We start from the raw sequence: 22,533 nt of genomic DNA on the forward strand, positions 1-22,533 counted from the left end.
CTAGCAGTTCTCAGGAGTTCAGTCAGACAAGGTAAGAGGTATTTCATCAGCTATAAATTACATAAGAAATAGTTATTAGTTCAATCTGATACTTCTTTTAAGTTCACCCTGGGGCTTTGGAACAGATCTTCCTTTTTTCATTCAGGTGTTCTTTCCTTTATCTGAAGACTTATTTAAAGTTATGTGGTCAATAGGCGGGGGATAGAAAGGGGAGAAAAATGGAGGAGGAGGAATTAGGTCAAAGGAACAAAGAAAGGAAACCAAGCAAGCCAGCGAAGACTTCTGGAAACTCTGACCATGCTGCTCTGTAGTCCCACCCATCCTATAAGACTCCTGGAGCAGAAGTATCTGCAAAGCATGTGAGGCAGGTAAGAGAAGTTGTAAAAGAGCACACTCAGCACAATGACAAATGTTAATTTGTACAATATATGAGGTAAGTGCTGAAATTGAGAGCACTTTTATGGACTAGACTGATCCTCAGAGAGAAAGAAGAGGGAGCTGGCATATAGGTCAAGTGCCTAGTAAATACTTCTGAAAATTTCAAGTTAAGCAGTGTCAGAAGGTCATGAGAACCACAGAATGTACAGACAGATATTGTTGTAAGCAACTATATTCTATATTCCTCCCACAAAATGCCTCTCGGTATTGGCATGCAGACCAGATGTAGCCAACAGTGTAAGATGCCACAAGGCAGCAAGTATGTATGTCATCCATGAGTTAAACTATCACTCAAGTCCCACAATGGAAATCCATCAAACGAGAGCACCCTGACCAACACCTTTATGCCAACAATAATGTTCATATCCACTGACCACTCAAAAGTAAGGACAGCATTCAGTCCATTCTGCTTAGGTGGCCAAAAGGTTCAATGCTGGGCCAAAGGATACGTTCTAAACTTCTCACATCATTTGTCTTGATATGCACATCCAGTTCTCTTACTCATTCTGCCTTTTAGAGTGATTTCTTTTTTTAAAAAATTTTCTATTTATTTCTTTGACAGAGAGTGAGCAAGAAGCAGACTCCTTGCTGAGCAGGGTGCCCTACAAGGGGCTCAATCCCAGGACCCCAGAACCATGATCTGAGCCTAAGGTAGACGCTTAACCAATTGAGCCACCCAGGCACTCCTAGAGAGTGATTTTTAACAAGAGTCAACAAAAGCATCAATTAGAACTCCAACTATAAAACCCCCTGTCACAGTCCTTTAGTAGAATACTAAAAAATGTTTTTGTTCAACCATTCAAGAACTGCACTGCCTGACATGGGATTGATGAACTCTCTTCCTGGACCATCACTAAAATTCTATCACTAATCCAGCACTATTTCATTCCAGCCTATATTCTCTAGCCAACCAACTGATACTCAACTTTTTGCTGGCAGTTCCAGACTGAGAACTGCTTCCCCCCTCACCTTGGCATTCCTCCATTCCCAACCAAAACCAAAATGACTTCTGAAATCAAATTAGTTTCTTCTCACAAGTAGTGGCAGAAGTTATGCTTTAAGGGACACCTGGGTGGCTCAGCAGTTGAGCATCTGCCTTCGGCTCAGGCTATGATCCCAGGGTCCTGGGATCAAGTCCTGCATCAGGCTCCCTGCATAAAGCCTGCTTCTCCCTCTGCCTGTGTCTCTGCCTGTGTCTCTAATGAATAAATAAAATCTTTTAAAAAAAAAACAAAGAGCTTTAAAAGATAAATGCACTTCTTTTGCCACGGCTAAGGTGAACAGTGCTCAGATCAAGAGGTCAGCTGCTCTTTCTTTTTTTTTTTTTTTTTTAATGATAGTCACAGAGAGAGAGAGAGAGGCAGAGACACAGACAGAGGGAGAAGCAGGCTCCATGCACCGAGAGCCCGATGTGGGATTCGATCCCGGGTCTCCAGGATCGTGCCCTGGGCCAAAGGCAGGCGCCAAACCACTGCGCCACCCAGGGATCCCTCTCTCTGTTCTTAATTCATGGAAGTCACTTCCTATATCTGTATAAATTGACCTGTTAAGAGTCTAGGTAACCTACCTCGTTTCTTAATTTACCTTGGGATCAGTAAACAAACTACAGGATGGCCACTGTGTAAGCAAACTAAGAGACCATGTCGTTTAGAGTATCTGCCTGCCCTGAGTCACATGCTCATTGTGACTGCTACTAGCTGCCTTCTTCAGCTAGATCCAGTCTAAACTCAGCATTACCATTACTTCATATTACCAGGATGCGGTCCTAACAGTCCACCAAATTAAAGATCTTGTTTAATTCCAGCAGCTGGTGTGTTCCAACAGGTGCAGAATCAACATCACAGCTATAATGCTGTTCAGGAATCTTTAACTTACTAGGATGAGTTTGTGAATCTTTGGAAAAAATTTAAAAATTGCAAAGCAATACCCAAGGCACCTCATGAAGGCAAGCTAATAGAATGGCACTTCAAATATAAAACTTGCTTCTACAATGTAAGAATTATTAGAATCTGTTTGAGGGGGCATATGCTTAATCCATGATAATGTGAGGGAAAAAGGAATAGACTAACACTCAGGAGTTTAGTTTACTCTCAATTTTAAGTGACAGTCAAAGAAAAGCTGAGAAGCCAAAGAACTGTCCCAGAAGAATGTTCATCACCAAAAGCACCACTCTGCATGTAGCTACCATTTCTAACTTACCCCAGGCCACAAGGGCACTAAGAGGCAGAAGTAGGAGTCTGGCCTCACAACAGGACTTCATGCCACGGTATTGATTTAGGGCAGCTGGGAAATGAGAGGGTGGGAAAGGGTATATCTCTGGAGATAGGTCTGGCTACTGTAGATAATGGCAAAGAGCCACTTGCTTTCCCAGGGTAAGGTGAGGGCCTAGAAAACTCTTGGTAAGTATTAAAGAAAAAGTGAGCATCTAGCAGGGAATAGGGCAGGCAGGGAATAGGCCTGTGTAGCCAGCCTGAAGTGCCTCTTGACACCCCATCTATGACTTACGTGGCACATGATGTCCACAAATGGCCTATTTTCTCTGAGATGAGCTGTCAGAACTCTATAAAACCTGAGAGTTTAAGACTATCAGGATGTCTTGTTTAAAGCTTAGGGCCACAGTCTATAGGAAATCAGGAAGGGAACAAAAATCTTAACTACTATACTGTCTGTCCGCTCAGTCTCACCCATTTATCAAAAAGATCCCAGTGTCCTTTAAATAGGGGTAATGCTATTTAGTCCTGTAATTCCAACAATTCTTGGGGGTTATACAGATTGAGAACTAACAGCAATAGGTTTTGTTCCTTTCTAAACTAAATGAGACATATGTTAACAATCCTGAACTTTCAGTTAAGAATTTGGTTTTTCATGATCTTGCTAGAGATCTTGCTGGGGGTGATTAAGTTTTTTCAAGAACTGACCATGATGGTGGGAATTAGCCGATAAAGACACTCCAGCTAGGACTGAATTCTGCTACCTCCCCAAGTGAACCCAAGACAAATGGAAAACAAGCTTAATTCCTGAGAATAAAAGGAATCATGGATCCAGAAGTAGTCATAAGGGTTGGCAAACTTTTTCTGTCAAGGGCCAGAGGGAAACATTTTAGGCTTTTTAGTCAAATACCATGTCCTGCATTGATTTTTAAATAATCCTTTAATAACATAAAACCATTTTAAACTCAGAAACTGCAAAAACAACAGGCTGTGTGCTGGATCTCACCCACACAAGGGCTGTAGTTTGCAATCTGCAATCTCTGGTACAGACCACAAATAGGAATTCATGTGAGACAGTATATGGGACTTTATTAAATAAGATAGATTTGGAGCAAATGAGAGGTAAAGTATAAAGGCAAACTAATGTCAGCGAATAATCTGAGCTGAAACAGTTCATAGTAAACATGAAGAGAATGCAGTAAGACTACATGTGAACACAGATGATGCTAAATGGGAAAGCAGGAAAAAAGGAGCACAGAGGACAGAAAAAAGAACAATTTGTGGGCCATCTTAAGCCACCAAGAAAACTTAATTCTACTATAGGGCAGAGGCTGGAAACAATGGCAGGGCCATTCTGTGAGGCCACGTACACCAGTTAAGAACTGAAGCATTGGCTCCAGTGAACTGGATCATGACAATCAGGAGACAGAAGTCTATCAGAACCCAAGTGTTAGGTCAGCAGCCTCCAGTGAGCTCATACATGAACTTCCTTGCAAGCTGTCTCCAGCTACACAACCATACATATATATTTAACTCATTTCATAATAAGTGAAGAGACACAGTTAATTTACACAAAAGCAAACCATTTACCACCTACTGTGTAACTTACTTTTTATTGAATCTTGCATTCATGATGGATACTCCTAGGTTTTGCCAGACACTTTAATGTTAAAGGTTAAATTAATTTTTTTTACATGCAAGTAGTGTGAAGTTTCCCCCACATGGGATAACTGATGATAAAAAGATGACATACTACATGGGTTATTTGCCTTTTTTAATTGAAAAGCTAACAGACTGGCTAGTTAAATTTCCCCCAAAACCACAAACTGAGTAGTAACTGAGTCTCTAGCCAATGTATTCAAAGCTAAGGATTAAAAATGCAAAAACAAGTCTTTAGATCCAATTAAGGGAGCCCAGCTACATACAGGCTCATCAATACCAGTGGTACTCCTTGACTCCAGGAAGTTGGAAGACATCCTAATAACCCCACTCAAAACATTTACCTCAAGTAGCCTTTTTCCAGTTTCCAACTCATGAATAAAGATAATACGTTGTTAATTCTATTTCAGAAAACTTTTTTCAACTTGTTTTATTTACAATGCCAACTTTTAAAAGGTCATTAAACTAAAGTTAACCAGACAATAAACTAGGCAGAAATCGCTTTACAAAGAGAGGGAAAGCCCAAAATGCCACCTTCTACAGAGAACCCACAGTTCAGTTTATTAAGAGCAAGGAAAAAAAGAAACTTTCGATCATACTAGAAGAAACTCAGCCATAAGTTTGGAATCTGTACTCAAACTACACATGCAAGGAGGACAATATTCTGCTAAAACAACTGATTTGCTGCTGCATTTGTCTACTGTTTGTCTAATATTAACAATTATAAACAGAGCAGTGCAACTAGTATTTGGAACAATCCTTACAGTGTTACAGTGTCAGGCATAACATCTCACTTCTCTTCACACCACTGGTTCTCTTTGCGTACCTAGAAGAGACAGATATAAGGAAGTACCTTAAACCGCCTTTCTTAAGACTACTACCCTCATGATTCATTAAGAGCTTGTGAGGAGGGTTACCAAGGGACAGACGGAAAACTAGAAAAATACGAGGGTACAAGTACACTTCCTTACCCTCCTTTGCCTCCCCAGGTTTTTATTCTGCCCTGCTGAAATTATCAAAAAAGCAAAGGCAATGGGCAATTAAAACTTCAGTCACCAGAACTAACAGCCAATTTAAATACTTTCAGTTTGTAGCTGTGTCAACATTCTGATCTACTCCTTTGTTTCTTCCCCCATTCACTAAGTTGCTTTCTTTCAAGTATCCTGGCAGTACACTAGCCACAGTGCTTGCTTTTCTGAAGTCAAGTATTTATGGCTTACACGTAAGCTCCAGGTGACAAAACTAGTAACTGTGAAGGAGGAAGTATCAAAGAACACCTATGGCTGCTAATTGTTCTTATGCTCATACAAGAATGGGAGCATGCAAGTATTTAGAATCACAGACAGACCAGTCTCTCAACAAGAATATTTTTATGACACAGAGGTACCTAGTTTATCATCTTTCAAGTAAAGTCAAGACTCCCTGATAGAGACACATCCTCTCCAGGTACGTTCTGAGTTTTACTCTTTTTTTTTTTTTTTTAAAGCATGTGATTAGAAACAAGCTGTGAGCAACCTACCTGGGCTTCCTCTTCTTCAGTAAAGTCATTTTTGATATTGAAGGTCTTACGGATCTCCTCAGGAGTTTTCCCCTTGATCATATTGGCAACAGTCTTGCATGTAACATCAAGCAAACCTTTGATGTCTAAGTAGTTCGCAGCCTGGAATGTGATGGTTGTTTTCATTATATAGTTGATGTTTTCAACTAAATCCAAAGTTAGCAACTGCCAATCCATATGTAATTAAACTTAAAATGCTAGTTAATTTTGTGAAATTAAAGGGAAAATCAGATGCTTTTGTGAAATATTTTCATACAACCCTTTGTTACACCTTCTGTAATATGGAGTCCTGCTGCTGCCTTAAGTAAACCATACACCACCTCAAATGCTCAAGAATGGTCACTACTTGTGGGTGTGTGTATGTGTGCGCTCTGTGCACAGAAGCACCACATAGCAAATCTTGACAAAAATATTTAAAGAAACAGAAGCAATAACATTACATTTTACTGATCTTCTCAAAGAATGAGCTTTTGGATTCTTTGGTTTTCTTTACTATTTTTTGCTTTACAGGTTTCTGCTCTTTAATATTCTCTTCTGTGAGTTTAATTTCATCTCTGACTAGTTTAAGGTAAAAGCTTAGATCACTGATTTGACACTTTTCTTCTTTTCCAATATAGGTGTGCTCTAGTGCTATCAAGTAGTATTCCTCTGAATACTACTTTAGCTACGTCTCACAAATTCTCTTGTGTTGGGTTTAATTTCCCTTTAGATCAAAATACTTTCTGGTGTAAAATTTCCAATTCTTGCTTCTAATTTTCTATTTCTTCTTTGACTCGTGTTACTGTGAAGTGCTTGTTTTCAAATACTTAGGATTTTCCAGAGAGCTTTGTTACAGACTTCTAATTTGATTTCACTGCAATCAGAAAACACTATGTGTGCCTTGAGTTCTTTCAAATCTGAGACTTGCTTTTATTTCTAACATGTCTATCTTAATTTAATAGTACATACTTGAAAAAGTATTCTGCTGTAATGAGATTTAATGTTCTATAAATGTCTATCAGGTCAAGTTGGCCAGTAGTGTTACCTGAATCTTCTATATCCCTATTCATTCTATTTGTATTATCAATTAAGGAGAGACAGAAGATGGTGGGTATGTCTATCCTTTGAGTTCTACTGGTTTTTGTTTCACTTTTTGGAAATTCTGCCTTTAGACAGATAAACATTTAGGATTGTTATGTCGTCTTAACAATGGACTGATTCTTTACCATTATGCAACAACCCTCTCTTTAATCCTGGTGATATTTTTAACTCGGAAATCTACTTTAACACATCATTGTAGTTTTCTTTTGATTACTATTTGCATAATTTAATCTTCTTCCACCCTCTAAAACTAAGAGTGTCATTATAGTGGGTGTTTTGGGAGCAGTGCCTAGGTGGCTTGGTTGGTTAAGTCTTGTCTCCCTGGTTAAGTGTTGTCTGCCTTAGGCTCAGGTCATGATCCCAGCATCCTGAGATCAAGCCCCACACTGGCCTTCCTACTCAGCAGGGAGTCCGCTTCTCCCTCTCCCTCTGCTGCTCTCCCCTGCTAATGCTCTCTCACTCTCCAAATAATAAAATCTTCAAAAAATAAAAATAAAAAATAAAGCAGGTATTTTGGGGAGAGCATAGCTGAATTTTTTTTTAATTCAAAGGTGACAATCTGTACTCTCTTTGTGTTTAAATCCATTTATATTTAATGTGATTGTTAATGTATGAATTTAAATACAGCACTGCATTTGAGTTTAGAGAATTAAAATTTAGTAACAATGAATTTAACAAGTTAAACTCTCTTAGAAATGCAAACTAAACTCTTACAAGTCTTAGAAGTGCTGAACTAGAGATATTTTAAAGTATGCATTAAAAACATACCAGAATAAGTTCAAAAAGTGTTCCTTGGTCAACTTTCAGGAATTCTTGGTCCCAAACAGGAATATCATCTGTCCGCTTTTCTTTGTTCTCATCATCCTCAGGAGGAGGGGGGTCATCCTTGTGGTGGGTGCACCACTGAATGACCTGTAACAAAGTTCATTTCTCTGTGGCACTATATCACGAGGTACTCATTCCACTACTGGGGCAAGGTTATTCCTACACTGGGCTAAGAACTAGATAGAAGCTAACTTGAATGGCCAAATTAGTGGCCAGGCTTGAAAAGGAAAACTGAAGCTTGAAGAATCTTCACAACCCTTGAGGCTAGAAAATCTTAGAGAACAGCAAACCATGCAGATAGATTACTATACGTGACCACATTAAAAAAGCTCCTGTGCAAAAGAGACATGAAGTCAGACAGGATAATGAATAGAAAATACGTGCAACAGGAACAACCAGCAATGATTACTCTCTAGAATAAATCGTAAAAAAGAATACAAAGCGGGAAACCTGGCTGGATCAGTCAGTAGGGCATGTGACTTTTAATCTCAGGATGCCCATGTCAAGCATAGAGCTTACTTAATAAAAAAAAGAAAATCACTACAAAGATATGGGCTACAGATATGAACAGGCTACTCACAAAAGAAATCTGAATACTCAAAAAAGAGAAAATGCTCAGTATTATTAGATGCAAAAAAAAAAAATCAACAGTCTAGTCAGGTCCTACTTTAGAATGACTAAAGGGGGGGGGGGGAAGAATCAAGATTTTGATACTCATCACTGTCAACAGTGTGAGGATAACATGAATTCTTATACTAGAGAGTGTAAATTGGCATAACCCCTTTCAAAAGTAATCTAGCAACTACCTAATGAAGGCAAGGATACAATATCACCAAGCAATTCTAAATATCCTTCACATATGCATGAGACTACTGGGTATAAGGATACCAGAAAAGCCGACATGTTCCCTTAGTAGGAGAATAAACAGATCAAGTTTCAGGAAGCTGGTTAGATCCCAAGTACCATCATTAAGACCAAAATGAACACTGAAAGTATTACAAGTTGTAGAATCTAGGTGATAGGTAAATGGGTGTTTGCTGTGTAATATCACTTTCTGTATGACTAAATTTTCTTTAGAGTATATAATGCTGGAGAAATAAACAAAGCTGAAAAAAAAATGGCAGAGCTGAGAAATTATACTGCCAGGATATAAAAAAAAAAAAAAAAAAAAAGGAAAGAACTATTTTTAGAAGGATAAGCCAAGCTAGGAGTTTTAAAGAAATAAACAATGCAGGGATCCCTGGGTGGCGCAGCGGTTTAGCGCCTGCCTTTGGCCCAGGGCGCGATCCTGGAGACCCGGGATCGAATCCCACGTCGGGCTCCCGGTGCATGAAGCCTGCTTCTCCCTCTGCCTATGTCTCTGCCTCTCTCTCTCTCTCTCTGTGTGACTATCATAAAAAATAAAAAAAAATAAAGAAATAATGCCTTTTTAAGAATTATTCTAGTTGTATAAAAAAAAAGCTATCAATATTTGCTTATGTAGGGATTAAAAAAAAACTCTTAAAAGAGGATGTATGAAATGAATGTTGATTATCATTACTTGAGAGGGTTTCAGGTCAGATAGAGATAAGAATGGGAGATTTTACTGTATACTTTTATGTTTTAGATCATGCAATTATTCAATACATAAGCTTAAACATTCTTAAGACTTAATAATGAAAATAGGTTAAAAAAAACTTTCTCTCAGAAGTGGCTCTATAATCACCCAGCCCATCAACCCTGTCCTTCTTACTAATTCTTTGCTTGTTCACTATGCTCTAGTCACCACACTTGCCTCCCTTCCTTTCCTCAAAAGGTAGAGCATGCTCTTGTCTTAGGGTCACTGCACTTGCTCTCATTGCCCAGAATTCTCTTCCCCTACATATTAATTAATGTCTTTGTTTAAAGATCAACTTCTCAGGAAGGGATTCCCCTACCACTTTTATCTTAAAAATAGGTAATTCTCCACCAACCAACCCACTTATACTCCACAGCTTTTCCATCTGACATATTTCTTACATTATACATTTCCCCCACACCTTTAGAATGTTAGTTCCTAAGGGCAGAGATTTAGTCTCTGGTTCACTGCTATATCGCCAGCACCTAAAAAATATCTGGCATTTGAATGAGTGCAAACATCAGATGCATTTTGCGTTAGTATAAAATAGAATGTTAACTCCAAGACAATACCCAGAAGATAAAATATAAAGCTTCTAAACCATAGAATACTATAAATGAGGTAAGACAATGCAAAGTAATAGAAACACTATATAAACAACTCTTGTAAAAAAGCCCACTGAACTACAAAATGGATGAATCCTGAAACCATTTTGCAAAGTGAAATAAGCCAGACAAAAAAAAGGCAAATACTGGATAATCCCACTTATAGGAGATACCGACAACAGTCCAATTCATATAGACAGACAATAGAATAGTGGTTAGTTACAAGGGGCTGGAGGTAGGAGTATTGAGGAGTTATTGTTTGTTTAATGGGTACATAGTTTCAGTTTGTAATAATGAAAAATTTGTGGAGATGGTGAGTCGTGGTAATTGCACAGCAATACAAATGTACTTAATGCCACTGAATTGCCCAGAGTGGTAATTTTTATGTTATGTATATTTTATAACAATTTTTTTAAGTCCATCAGAAAGATGTGCAAAGGAAAACAAAGCAGAAAATATAAATGGCCAGTAACATATGTAAAAATTGTTCATGCTTAGAGAATCACTTTTTACCCACTCGAGGGCAATTAAAAGAACTGTTAATAGCCAATCATGGTAAGATATGAAAAAATATACAGCATAGCTGCATTTCACACCAGGGTCACGAGAAAGCAGGAGATGAAACTGCATATGGGCAATGACTTCTGAAAATCTCTGAGAAAGGGGCCAAATGGAACCAACCATTCCCATCTCTAATCCTAATTTCCTCTACCTTGTAAAAACTGAGTGGTCTTTCTCCAAATGAACATCCAATTGAATAGCTGGCTCTGTTAAGGAGCCTTGTGCCCTGAAACACTAAATTTGATTCAATGTAAAGAGCCTTTTATGCTTAAATATAAGGTAAGGTGAGCAATGGTGAGGGTACATTTGTTCTCAAGCTCCCCTTGACAATTTTTTCCTTTTTGCTAAGCACATACTATTATTATTTCAGTAATTTAAATGTGTTAATCAAAAAAACTACACAACCTAGGGTGCCTGAGTAGCTCAGTCAGTTGTGTCCAATTCTTGATCTCAGTTCAGGTCTTAATTTCAGGGTGGTGAGTTCAAGCCCCATATTGGGCTCTACACTGGGCATGGAGCCTACTCAAATAAATAAACTGCACAACTCAAATATTCTCAGGGCCTGTTTAAATAAATACAACAAACATTTAGAATCATAATCCGTCTGTGTAATGAAGCTACCTATGTAGCAGTATAGGAAGATCATCAGGATGTTAAGTGACAAAAGAAAAGTACATATTCAAGCACACAGTTTGTTACCTTACCTTTTTTAATATTGCTGCGTTAACATTTGGTAGAGGAACTGGGTCATCATCTCCTTCATCATCCATTCCCAAATCTAAGAAAATTATATGAAGAGTTGCCATTATTTCCTAATTCTATTGTAAGATCGACACCAACCAGACGTGTCAAACAAGTACCTTGTAAAACATTGTCTAAAAGTCCTTGAAAAGTACTTTACTAAGAAATAGTCTCTTATAAGCATTTAAAATTAGCGGTTCCTAGTAAGTGGTCCATAAACCACCTAAAACTATAAAACTGTGTTACTAGACAAATACAGGAATATTACATAAACAGAATCCTTAAAGAGGAAGAAAAGTAACCTAATTAAGTGAGATTGAGATGACTTTGGGGTGGGGGTGGGGGGGATCAAAGCCAGACTCCTAGTCTTCCTCTTTATACCAAACTCTCTAGATGGGCTGCATTTAGAAAAATAACACTAAAATAAAAAGTATTTCAAGTAACAGAATCTCAGTCTATTAAAATCTGAAGCCCAAAGAGATATACACACACACACACACACACACACACACAAATCATGCAGCCACTGACAAACAAAAATAAGGCAAGCAGAGCCATACATACTGGGTATGATTCCAGGATTAGAGTTTTTAAAAGCCAGGTATAAGAAAATAAATGTTACTGAATAAAAATGGGTATACACATATATTTAAAGTATTTCCAGAAGGATACATATGGAATTGTTAACAGTATCATGTGTAGGGTTAATAATAATAATAAAAGTTAATAATGTGGGCTGAGGGACTCTGTTTCAGTGTATACCTGTTAGTGTTATTCATCACATATTATCCATAATTGTGAATCTATAGATTGTCCTGGTAAAAAGCCTAACTTTCATATTCTCAAAGTGACTGGTAAACAAAACAAAAAACAAAAAAACCCTTAAAATTAAAATCCCTGTTAAAGATTCTAAATAAAGTGTATTTTCATGCTAAATGGGTTTGTTTGTCCTTCAGTCTCTATTATGACTAAAAAAGAGCTGCTCAAAGTTATTTGTTAGTAAGTATGAAGATTAGAGGCCAAAGTTACTTTAGCACTATATTGGTGGTAGCAGAGTACCAGTTATGCTGACATGGCCAGCATTGAGTCAAACCATTTGAGTTCCTGATGTGTAACAGGTGTCCTTGGCAGTGGAGAGTGAACAGTGAATATAGAGGATACAAAGAATTGTTGCAATTTTAGACAGAACTGCTCAAGATGTCTCAGTGACAAGATGACACCGTAGTAAAATCCTAAAGGAGAGAAAACACCTAAGTAGAGGAAATGACAAACGCAAAGTCCTTGTGATAGGATGCTCTGGCATGTTCCAATAACACTAAAGGAATCTAGTGTTACTACAGCAGGTTTAGCAAGGGTGAAAGGAGTAGATGAGACCAGTGACAGGGGACCTGATGGTCACAGGGCCCCATGCATTTTGGCTACCGTATTGGGAAGAGATGGTAGAGAGTGGCAGAGAAAAGATGGAAATCTACTATGGGGCTGGCAATAATCCAAGCACAAGATGGTGACTTGTACAGGTTTACAGCTACGGAAGAAGAAATGATTCAATTCTGTATGCATTTTGATGGCAGAGGCAATGGATGGGAAATAGAATGTGAGTCAGGGAAGACGAAGGTTTATGACGTAAGGAACTAGATGAAACTGCCAATGGAGTTGCCAATAACTGATAGGCAGAAGGCTGTCAGAGAACTGTTATTTTGAAGGGCTGGGAATTAAGAACTCTAGCTTATTGAGTCTAGGTACCTATTAGATAACCAAGGGTAGACCAAGCAGTTAAATATGCCAAGTCTAAAAATCAAAAGAGAGAAAAAATAAAAATAAAAATAAAAATAAAAAGAAGACACAGAATTGTAGGTAGTTTTGGGAATTGGTGTTTAGATGGCTTACAACACTATCAGGCTAGATGAGAAGACCAAAGGAATGAAGGAGTATGAATATGATGAAGACGTCCAATGATTAAGCCAGCCGTGAGGAACTACGGGCTTTAAAGATAGGAAGACACCAAAGCTCTGAGTGAAGTGACAAGTAAAGTATCCTGGAAGTCGGATGTAGAAGAGGATGATCAAATGGTGTCAATTGGTCTAGATGAGAAATCAGACTATGCACTTGACAACATGGAGGTCAATGAGCTTAACAGGCAATTTTACTGGAGTGGTAAAGATTAGAGTATATTCAAAAAGAATCCTATTTTCCTGTATAGATGGATCATTCATTTCCCCTCCTCCTTTCTACCAATGTTGTTCCTTGATCCCATCTCAATCTAAGAGTAAAACTGTAAAAATGAGTGTGTCAATTTTGACTAAGCCACTTTTGCTTTTCCTGTACTAGTATGAAGTATTTTTAATCTGGGGGAGAAAATGAAGTTACACTATATAAAATACTTATGTTTGGGAATTTGAGATAGTAGAGGAAACATAATACAGAAGACTAACTTGTTTAGATCCAAACATTATATGGAAGAAAGGCTTAAGTCACATTAAAAATAAGGACCTTACAGTACAACTGTAGGATCAACTGAAGGATCACTTCTCTAGCATTTAAACCAAGGATGTGCAATTCCTTTCTACTTTTAGACTGAATGCACAAGTATCAATAGTCATTCCTTTAAGCTATTTAGTTTCAAAGACTTCTGAAAGACACCTGTATCCTGATACCACATCCTGGACCTGAACAAATCAGTCAACTCACATGTACACATGCTGAGATTTTCACTTCTGATTATCCTGTGATTAGGTTTTATTTTTGTTTTGTTTTAAGTCACAAAAAAACCCATAATCAAAAATAAGAAAAACAGTTAAGTTGCCAAATTCAATAGACGCTAATTCTGAAGAGGCTAGAATTCTATATTCTTTAAGTACCACTGGTACTTAAAGTCATTCACCTCTAATGCCCAAAGGCTATGGAAGAAAAGAATCATATAACTGTTGCTATCACTCCACTTGCTTCAGTGATCTAAAGAGGCCTGGAAAACCTTCAAGGAGCCCTACGTTCCTACATGGCAAATGCTTCTTTGAAGCAGCACAGGACAGATTAGTGTGCCAGACACCAACTAAGATGAAATAAAGAACACTTCCATTGCCAAAGCAAGAGTTCAGGCAGCAATTTTGGTATCAGTTTCTACACCTTCTAGGTAATGCCTTACTCACCTGCCTTTAGGGACACTTGGATTGCTTTCACACTCTTTATTAGTGACCATACCATAGTTCTTCATTCAACAGGTACTTGATGAACAGTGACTGTGGGATGTACCAAGGGGTTTACAACTTAATAGAAGTGATCTATTTTTGTAAGTTATCAGGATACAGGACTGTAAGTGCCACAGGAGTGGTACCAATTACCAAAAAAGAGTTACACGTTCAGCTTTTATCAGCAAACAGAAGTCACCAGCTTAGAAAACAGAAGACACACCCTCTGCAATTTAGCTTTTGCCTCTACCATACCTAATAAACGCAGTAAGTAATGCTCTAACTTACTGTGAAATCTCAAATGACCAGAGTATAGTATATGAATCTGATAATCATTCTGGTCATCTCAAAATGCCTCCCTCGTCCCTTGGTTTCCACAAATCTTACTCCACTCATCTTCCACTTCTGACTTCTACTCACTTGACACCACCTGCCTCCCGTTCCAATATGGCTGACTGCCAATCTCATTTACTCCCATAAACACTCCTATAACCCACTACACAAACTATGTATCTCCAGCAGTCCACCAAGACTGGACCAAGAGCCACATAGATTATTACAAAAATCTTCTTGGGGCAGGGAGGGGTTAAGTAAACATACCTAAGAAGTCATTTTCTTTCCATTTCTCTCAAACCCATTCTTCAGATCTACCAACTACAGTATCACAATCTCATTCTATAACAATAAACCCCAAATAAAAACCTCTACTTTCCTAGAACACATCTTGTCTACTTTACCTCAGAATCATCTCCTAAAACATTCTAATTTTACTAGAACTGAAATATCACATCACTACTGCTACCCAGTGTAGTCTCTCCACAAGCTTGAAAAGTAACATCAGCCAAGACGTTCCACCAGTACCACTTGGCACACTCTACTAACGCACTAATTACACCGTGTGACGGTTTGTGTTCTTTGGTGTCCTTCTCCCCTCCTAGTTTACAAATTCAAGAGCAAAGACTATTTCTCACTCACCTTCCTTTCACTGCACTTTTCACTTAAGTATAAGCTAAATAAAAACCTTTGATATTTGAGTACTTAACATCCTTATTACTGTTAATTTTTTTTCACTTACCAGTAAAAAGAGACTTACCAGTAAAAAATGCTAGAAATTGATTTGTAATGTCTCCATATACTATTACTGTCCACCAATCCAGTAATAATGTTAAGAAAACATTCATTTTAACTAGTAAAGTTCTGAAATGTTTCAGAGCCTGTTTTCTAACCTTAATTCTTCAATGTGCCATGTATATGCTTTGCAGCAGTTTCAGGGGAATGACAAAATGGACAAAAGGAAAAACTCGGTCAAAAAAAAAAAAAAGGACATCTCAGTTTACCATCTACTCAGCTTACTTCTCTGTTGAAACAAAGGACTCTATTTAGATATCATATAGGAATGTATCTCTTTTCCAGAGCCTTTTATTTTTCTCATTAGAAACTGTGAATCCAAATTCACTTGATAATTAGGCCATTGTCTGATGCTTAGAAATCACTTCAATATTAGCTTATGATCTTATTTATTTAGTAATGAAAAAAAATCCATTAATTCAGACAATGCAGAAAATATCCTCTATCAAAAAGATGCAGTTAATTCTTTAATTCAAAAAATGTAAACTTTACCCCTTCATACTCTTGAGCATTTAATGACAAATCGTGACTTGTTTAACTTCAATGTTCACAGGTTACCTCCAACTAAACATTACTTCCTCTTTCCCCTGTCTCAGGTTTTCTAATAAACTTACCTTCCAACATGGTCTTGATAGTCACAGACTGTTTGGCAATTTCAACATCAACTTCAAATATCTCTCCATCAGAACTCTGCAACTTAATTGAAGGCATCTAAAAAAAAGGTACTACACTGAATTTGAAATATAAGAGATACTACTTTTTTACATTTCATCAACTAGTCTGTTGTTAAAAGACATCTAACATATTAACTATAAAATCCTAACGACCTGTAGTATATATATAATCCTGTAAAACACGGCCAGTGGTTATTCCCAGGCTAGCATAGAAGTATTGCTATCAATTTTTTCAAAGTGTAACTCCTAGGAATACAAGCTTTTAATTTTAAGGCTTGCCCTACTGAACTTATTACTGGTATAAATTTTAGAGTTACATTCTGTATTTTTAATGTAAGATATATTTAAAATAAACTATTCAGCCTGAGCCTGCATTTTGTTGTTGCTGGTGTTTTTTCTAAAGCTTTTTTATTTTGGGGCGCCTGGGTGGCTCAGTTGGTTAAGCATCTGTCTTCAGCTCAGGTCATGATCCCACGGTCCTGGAGTTGAGCCCCACATCGGGCTCCCTGTTCAGTAGGATGTCTGCTTCTCCCTCTCCCTGCCGCTCCCTGTGCTGGTGCTCTGCCAAATAAATAAATAAAACCTTAAAAAAAAAAAAAAGAGAGAGAGAGAGATTTTAAAGAGAGAGCTCTAGAGGATGCATACACACACTTATGCATGCAGGGGAGGGGCAGAGGGAGAGAATCTTAAGCAGACTCTGTGCTGACAGGGAGCCCCACGCAGGACTCAATCCTACCACCCTGAGACCAGGACTGGAGTCAAAATTCAGAGTCAGAGGCTTAACCAACTACGTCACCCAGCACCCATTTGCCTGCCTTTCTGCTGTCACTGAATGCTGACTACTCTCATCTGAATAGTTAACTGTCACAATAAACCTCCTGCAAAGTCCAAAATAAATGAAGTTACCAAGTAAGATACAAATGTTCCAATAGTGAGACTTACCAGTAAAAAATGAGTTCAGATCTGAGGAGTGTTATGAGAATATTCTTATTTTATGTTTGCATCAATGTAAAATATAGAAGATAATAATATATTTAAGGACAAACAAATGTCAATCTCATCTGCTAAACTAAAAGTACTTAAATTTAACAGCCCTTTTTATCTTCCATTACTGACTGTCCAGGTGTCCAAATTTGAGTTCTCCTGCTAAAATAAAATCCTCAGAGAAATAACCTGTTACTAGCTTCAAAAATGTATTTATTACCTCAGACTGGGAAAAAGATACCTCTTAGATAAAAATTAAGCAATTAACTACAAAGGACTTGAGTTCTAGCAAAACCAAAAAACCCCACTTCTTTAAAATGAAAAGTTCCAAGCCATCAATTTCTTATCTTCAGATTCTTAGGGGAAGTAGGAAGAGCAGCAATACCCGACTCTAAACATTACTTTACAATCTCTTCAAATTTCAAATAAATATTTTACAGGCCCATGCTTCTCAGGTATTCATAATCCTGCAATGGCCCTATTAACTCTAGAGTGTAGAATTCGCCATTTAAAATATTCATTGCACCTATTTTAGGATCAAAGATTCCAAACCCATTAAATCAGTTAAAATATTCATTCCACTTTTCTTAGACAATTATCTCTATTACCCAAATAAGCTGTTAGAGAAAGGAAGCAAAAAAAGGTAAAGCTCTGTTTTAAAATCAGCCACTGCAATATCCTGCTCTCACTGGTCCAGGGCTGGAGAGAATCAGATTTCACTTTTCAGTTCACAAATATGTCTGTTCCTCCATGTTGCTTAGTGCTTGCCAATAATGCAGTTGTCCTATTCAATGGAGAAGGGCCCAGAGCAGAGGACCTTCCCTGTGACAAGACAATAACAAAAGGTATCCCTCCCAAAAATATTTTAGTGTGAATCCAATTTTTAATTACAAAACATTCTATGCTCTTTTTATATCCCATAGTGCTGCAATCAGCACTACTACAGAAAGGCAAGCTTGGCAATACAATTGATAAAATTACTTGTGAGCACAATGACCATTTCATATTGCTTTCAAGTAACTGTTGGTAAATAACCAGATCTGCTTAGTCATAGTCAAATTCCGGTATTATATTACTCTTAAGGGAGTTGAGATCTTATTAAATAAGCAGGGAGGCAATGGGTTCATTTGTAATCGAATTCACTTTGTGATCCCAAACTTAATACTTCAAAGGGTCGTTTTGTTTTCGTTTTTTACTGTCATAGAGTTGGAATTCAGGACGAAACTGTAATGATGATAATGGACGAGATTCTGATTGGACATGCTTTCAAGACAATTCCTTAAGCTTCTGATCTTGAAAATCAATCACCTTCCATTACTGGCATGAAACAGATTCTATCAACAACATAAGAGAAACCTGTGTTTTCAGTGACCCGAATTGTTGACACTTTTTTGAGAGCAGAATGGAGAACTCTACGTTGCTCTATGACACAGATACATTCTATCGTGACGCTCTGGTGAAAAATTCATGACCCCAAAACCCAAACCTGAGATCCTTATCCAGGTGAACGTCCTATCCCCGTTAAAACTTAAAAGCAGCCTGGCTTCGAAAGAGTTAGGCCTCCTAAAAGTCACACCACGATGACGAGAACATCTGGCTATTTCAACAGTTGTTTCAGCAACTCCAAGCTGTGGCAAAATAATGGAGAGAAATATTCTGAAGCAGCAGGCGGCCTGCCGGGCAAACGTGCGGCCCAAGCAGGTAGCCACAGCTTACTGTGGCCAGTGACGCCAGACACAAGGAAGAGGGAAAAAGATGGGAGCGAAAACCACCCAGCGCTCCCGGGCTCCCACCGCCACGCGCCTTCGGGACGCCAAGACAACAAACAGGCACGCACGCCCACGCCGGCCCGGGGGCCTCCGCCGAGAGCCCCGCCACCGCCCCCACCCCACCCCCACGCGGTCCCCGAGGCCCGCAGGCTCCCGGCCAACGGAGGCCCCGCGCCGCAGCCTGGGCCTCGCGGCCGAGCTCCGCGCAGGCAGGCGGACCCTCGCCCCTTGCGAGGAGGGGCCACTCTCCGGCCCGGCTCGCACCTTCTCCCGGCCGCCCCAGCGCCCCCGAGGCGTCGTGAGGACGCGCGGCCGGGAGAGGGCTCGCCGGCACCTCCCGGGAACAGGGTCGGCGACGGGCGCGCTGGGCCTGAGGGAGGCCTGGCCCGGGTGCCTCCCGCCTCCCGCCTCCCGCCTCGGGCGGCCGCCCAGCCCGCAATCCACGGCACCACCGCCCCTCCGCGTTCGGTCGGCGGCTACTCACGGTGCTCGGTCTCGAGCCGACGGCGGGCTGGAGGCTGCCAAGAGCGGAGCACCCTGGCCGGCCGGAGGAGAAAGGGGGAGAACAAGGCCTCTACGGCGGCGCGGCGCGGCGTCGGCCTTATAAGGGCGGGCGCAGGCGCTGAGGACCCCGGGCCCGCGGCGTCACAGAGCCGGCGGGGCTGGCCGCCGAGATCGCCTGACGCAGGCGGAGACAGCGGGGCGGAGGAGCGGGCGCTACGGCGCGGGGGCGGGGCTTCGCTCTGACCCCCCCCCCCGCCCCGCCCCGCCCCACCCGCCTCACCCGCCTCACCCGCCTCACCTGCGCAGCCGCGGCTCGAGAACCCGCAGAACCGCGGGACCGGCTGGGATGCTCCGCCGCCTGCAAGGGTCCTTCAGGCAGGGGCTGGCCTCTGCCGAGTTAAAGACTCCCTCCGTGAAAAGCCTAGAAACTGCTAGTGAGCGTGTGGGCGCCGAGGGACTGGTGTCGGGGAGGGGCTGCGCACCCCCCCCCCTTTCAGGACGGGGAGAGGGGCCCCGCGGGAGGAATGACATCCCCGAGCCCAGCGTGCGGTAGCTCACTCTCCGGGGTAACCCGTGAGGTTGAAGGGTCGTTGCCCTCTCCCTGCTCTGGACCTCCGAACACGTGCAGACCAACGCAGCTTAGTGCTCTTCAGCCTTGCGTCCTACCGTTGTTTTCCCGAGAGGCCTCCAGGCCGGAGGAGCCATTGTTGCAGACGACCCCCGAGTCTGGAAAGGAGGCCTCTCTGGAAGCAAATTCGTGTACTGAGCAGACGTGCGTGTGAGGCAGGGCAGCAGGATTCTAGGGGTGAACCAGGCAGCCTGGGAGGGTGCTGCCTGCACAGAACTCTTGCTGTGGGATGTTCCCTGAGGTCTGCTGGGTCCATAGGATGAAGCTAACGCTAAAGGAAAGGGAGTTTGTGACAAAACACCGCCCCCCACCCCTCCCAACCCAGCCCCACGCCCTGCAGTCAGGGGCTCTGCGGGACTCCGCTGTGTTGCTGCTTGGTGAGCACTGCCGCCCCTCTCGGGCCGACTAAGGCGCCTGGCTCACCTAACCACCGAGCATGTGATGGGATTCCTGACGCCAGGGAGACAAAAGACACTTCCACACAGGGCCCCCTAAAGAAATCAGAGGCCTACAGCTCTTCTGGGATGGGACTGGGCAGGGAAGCCAAGCAGCTTCTTGGATTACCAGGTCTTTGTCTACAAGCTGTGGTATCCAGTGTCTGCCAGGTGCCACAGCTGATGGCAGGGAGATGAAAGGACCTACACCTCTCATACTTTTTTTTCCACAACACAGCCCTGCCCTCTGCAGCTCAGGACTCTGGTCCCCTAGGTAAGGCCCACTGGAGCCCCTTTGCTCCCTTGCCCGTGGCATACAGGTGACACCTTGCAAACTCCTGTTAAACATCCTGAGAAGGAAGGACTGAGCAATAATAGGTCATGTGTCCAGCCTGAGGACCCAGCATGGAGTAGGTGTATGCTTTTCCAAATATGTCTGGGGACCACCAGTGTTAGAATCACCAAGAGATGCTTGTTTTTCTTTTCTCTTTATTTATTTTTTAAAGATTTTATTTATTTATTCATGAGGGGCAGAGACATAGGCAGAGAGAGAAATAGGCTCCCTGCTGGGAACTCGTGTGGGACTTGATCCCAGCACTCTGGAATCACCACCTGAGCCAAAGGCAGACACTCAACCACTGAGCCACCCAGGTGCCTGAGATGTTTGTTTTCAAAATGCAGATTTCATTTATTCATATCTGGTCTATTATATTCATAGATTATCTCAGGAAAGTTACATAAGAAATTGCCTCATGGCGAAGGGAACCAGGTGACGAGGTTTAAGGGGCTGGAGTGTTTGTTCACTTTATACCCTTTTCTACCTTTTGGATTTTGATCCATATGAATATATTACATATTCAAAAATGTTTTACTTCAAAAAATAAGTTGGCATCAAGTCAAGAAAAATGCAGATTCCTGGGTCCACTCTTGATCTAATGAATCTGATTCCCTGGTGGCAGGTTTTTCTGCCTTTTTTTTTTTTATTTTATTTATTCATGAGAGACACCGAGAGAGAGAGAGAGGCAGAGACACAGGCAGAGGGAGAAGCAGGCTCCACGCAGGGAGCCTGATGTGGGACTCGATCCTGGGACTCCGGGACCACACCTGGCCGAAGGCAGACACCCAACCACTGAGCCACCCAGGCATCCCGGTTTTTCTGCCTTTTAAACAAGTTTTCCAAGGGATTCTTAAGCTGAGGGTTAGTTGAGAAACCACTGTAGTAGGGTCTCAGTGATGAATTACTGCTAAGAAGGGCCCAGCAGTGTCTGTCAAAGGTGACTCATTTAGGGGCACCTGACTGGCTCAGTGGTTGAGTCTCTGCTTTTGGCTCAGGTTGTGGTCTCAGGGTACTGGGATCGAGTCCCACATCAGGCTCCCCACAGGGAGCCTGCTTCTCCCTCTGCCTATTTCTCTGCCTCTCTCTGTGTCTCTCATGAATAATTTTTTTTGAAGGTGACTCATTTAGCCCCACACTTTCTGAATCAGCCTTCAAACTCTCCTTCTAGGATGGACAAGGCAATTGGAGGACTGTCAGGTGCAGGCTGGTGATTATTCATCCCCACTCATTTATCCATAATCACCAACCCAGGTCAGAAAGGACTGGCCCCCACAGAGTCCCCTTGCTGGGTAAAAGTGCGAGGAAATAGGGATTCCTCTAACTTCAAAGCTGGCCCTGAGAAGGCTTAGGTCTTGTCCTTACTTCAGCCACTCCACACACCATGTAATCAAAGCTCTTTGTTCTGCAGAGGAAGGAAATAAAGCCAAAGAGAAGGGACATTTCCGTTGTCAGAAAGCCACTGTGTGGAACAAGGTTGAGGCTCCAGTCCCAGCTATGTTGCTGCCACCACAGCCCAAATACTGAATTGTAGCTACATCCCTCAAATGCTAGGAATATTTTCTGATTTACTACTGTTTCCAGCATACTACTTGCAGAGAAGCTAAAGGGCTCACATT

The 22,533-nt window shown here is 41.1% G+C and overlaps 1 protein-coding gene across 1 annotated transcript; it reads right to left on the reverse strand.

Moving 5' to 3' along the window:
* Positions 1–5,025: 5,025 nt before the first annotated feature.
* Positions 5,026–18,873, reverse strand: SKP1 (S-phase kinase associated protein 1). Its single transcript, NM_001252408.1, has 6 exons — positions 18,732–18,873; positions 16,202–16,298; positions 11,238–11,311; positions 7,714–7,857; positions 5,827–5,967; positions 5,026–5,133 (listed from the first exon to the last, which is right to left on the reverse strand). Exons 2-6 carry the CDS (start codon positions 16,296–16,298, stop codon positions 5,098–5,100), a joined length of 492 nt encoding a protein of 163 aa, NP_001239337.1. The 5' UTR covers positions 18,732–18,873; the 3' UTR covers positions 5,026–5,097.
* Positions 18,874–22,533: the final 3,660 nt, after the last annotated feature.

This window comes from Canis lupus, chromosome 11 (assembly GCF_011100685.1).
Source record: "Canis lupus familiaris isolate Mischka breed German Shepherd chromosome 11, alternate assembly UU_Cfam_GSD_1.0, whole genome shotgun sequence".
Classification (NCBI taxonomy): domain Eukaryota; kingdom Metazoa; phylum Chordata; class Mammalia; order Carnivora; family Canidae; genus Canis; species Canis lupus.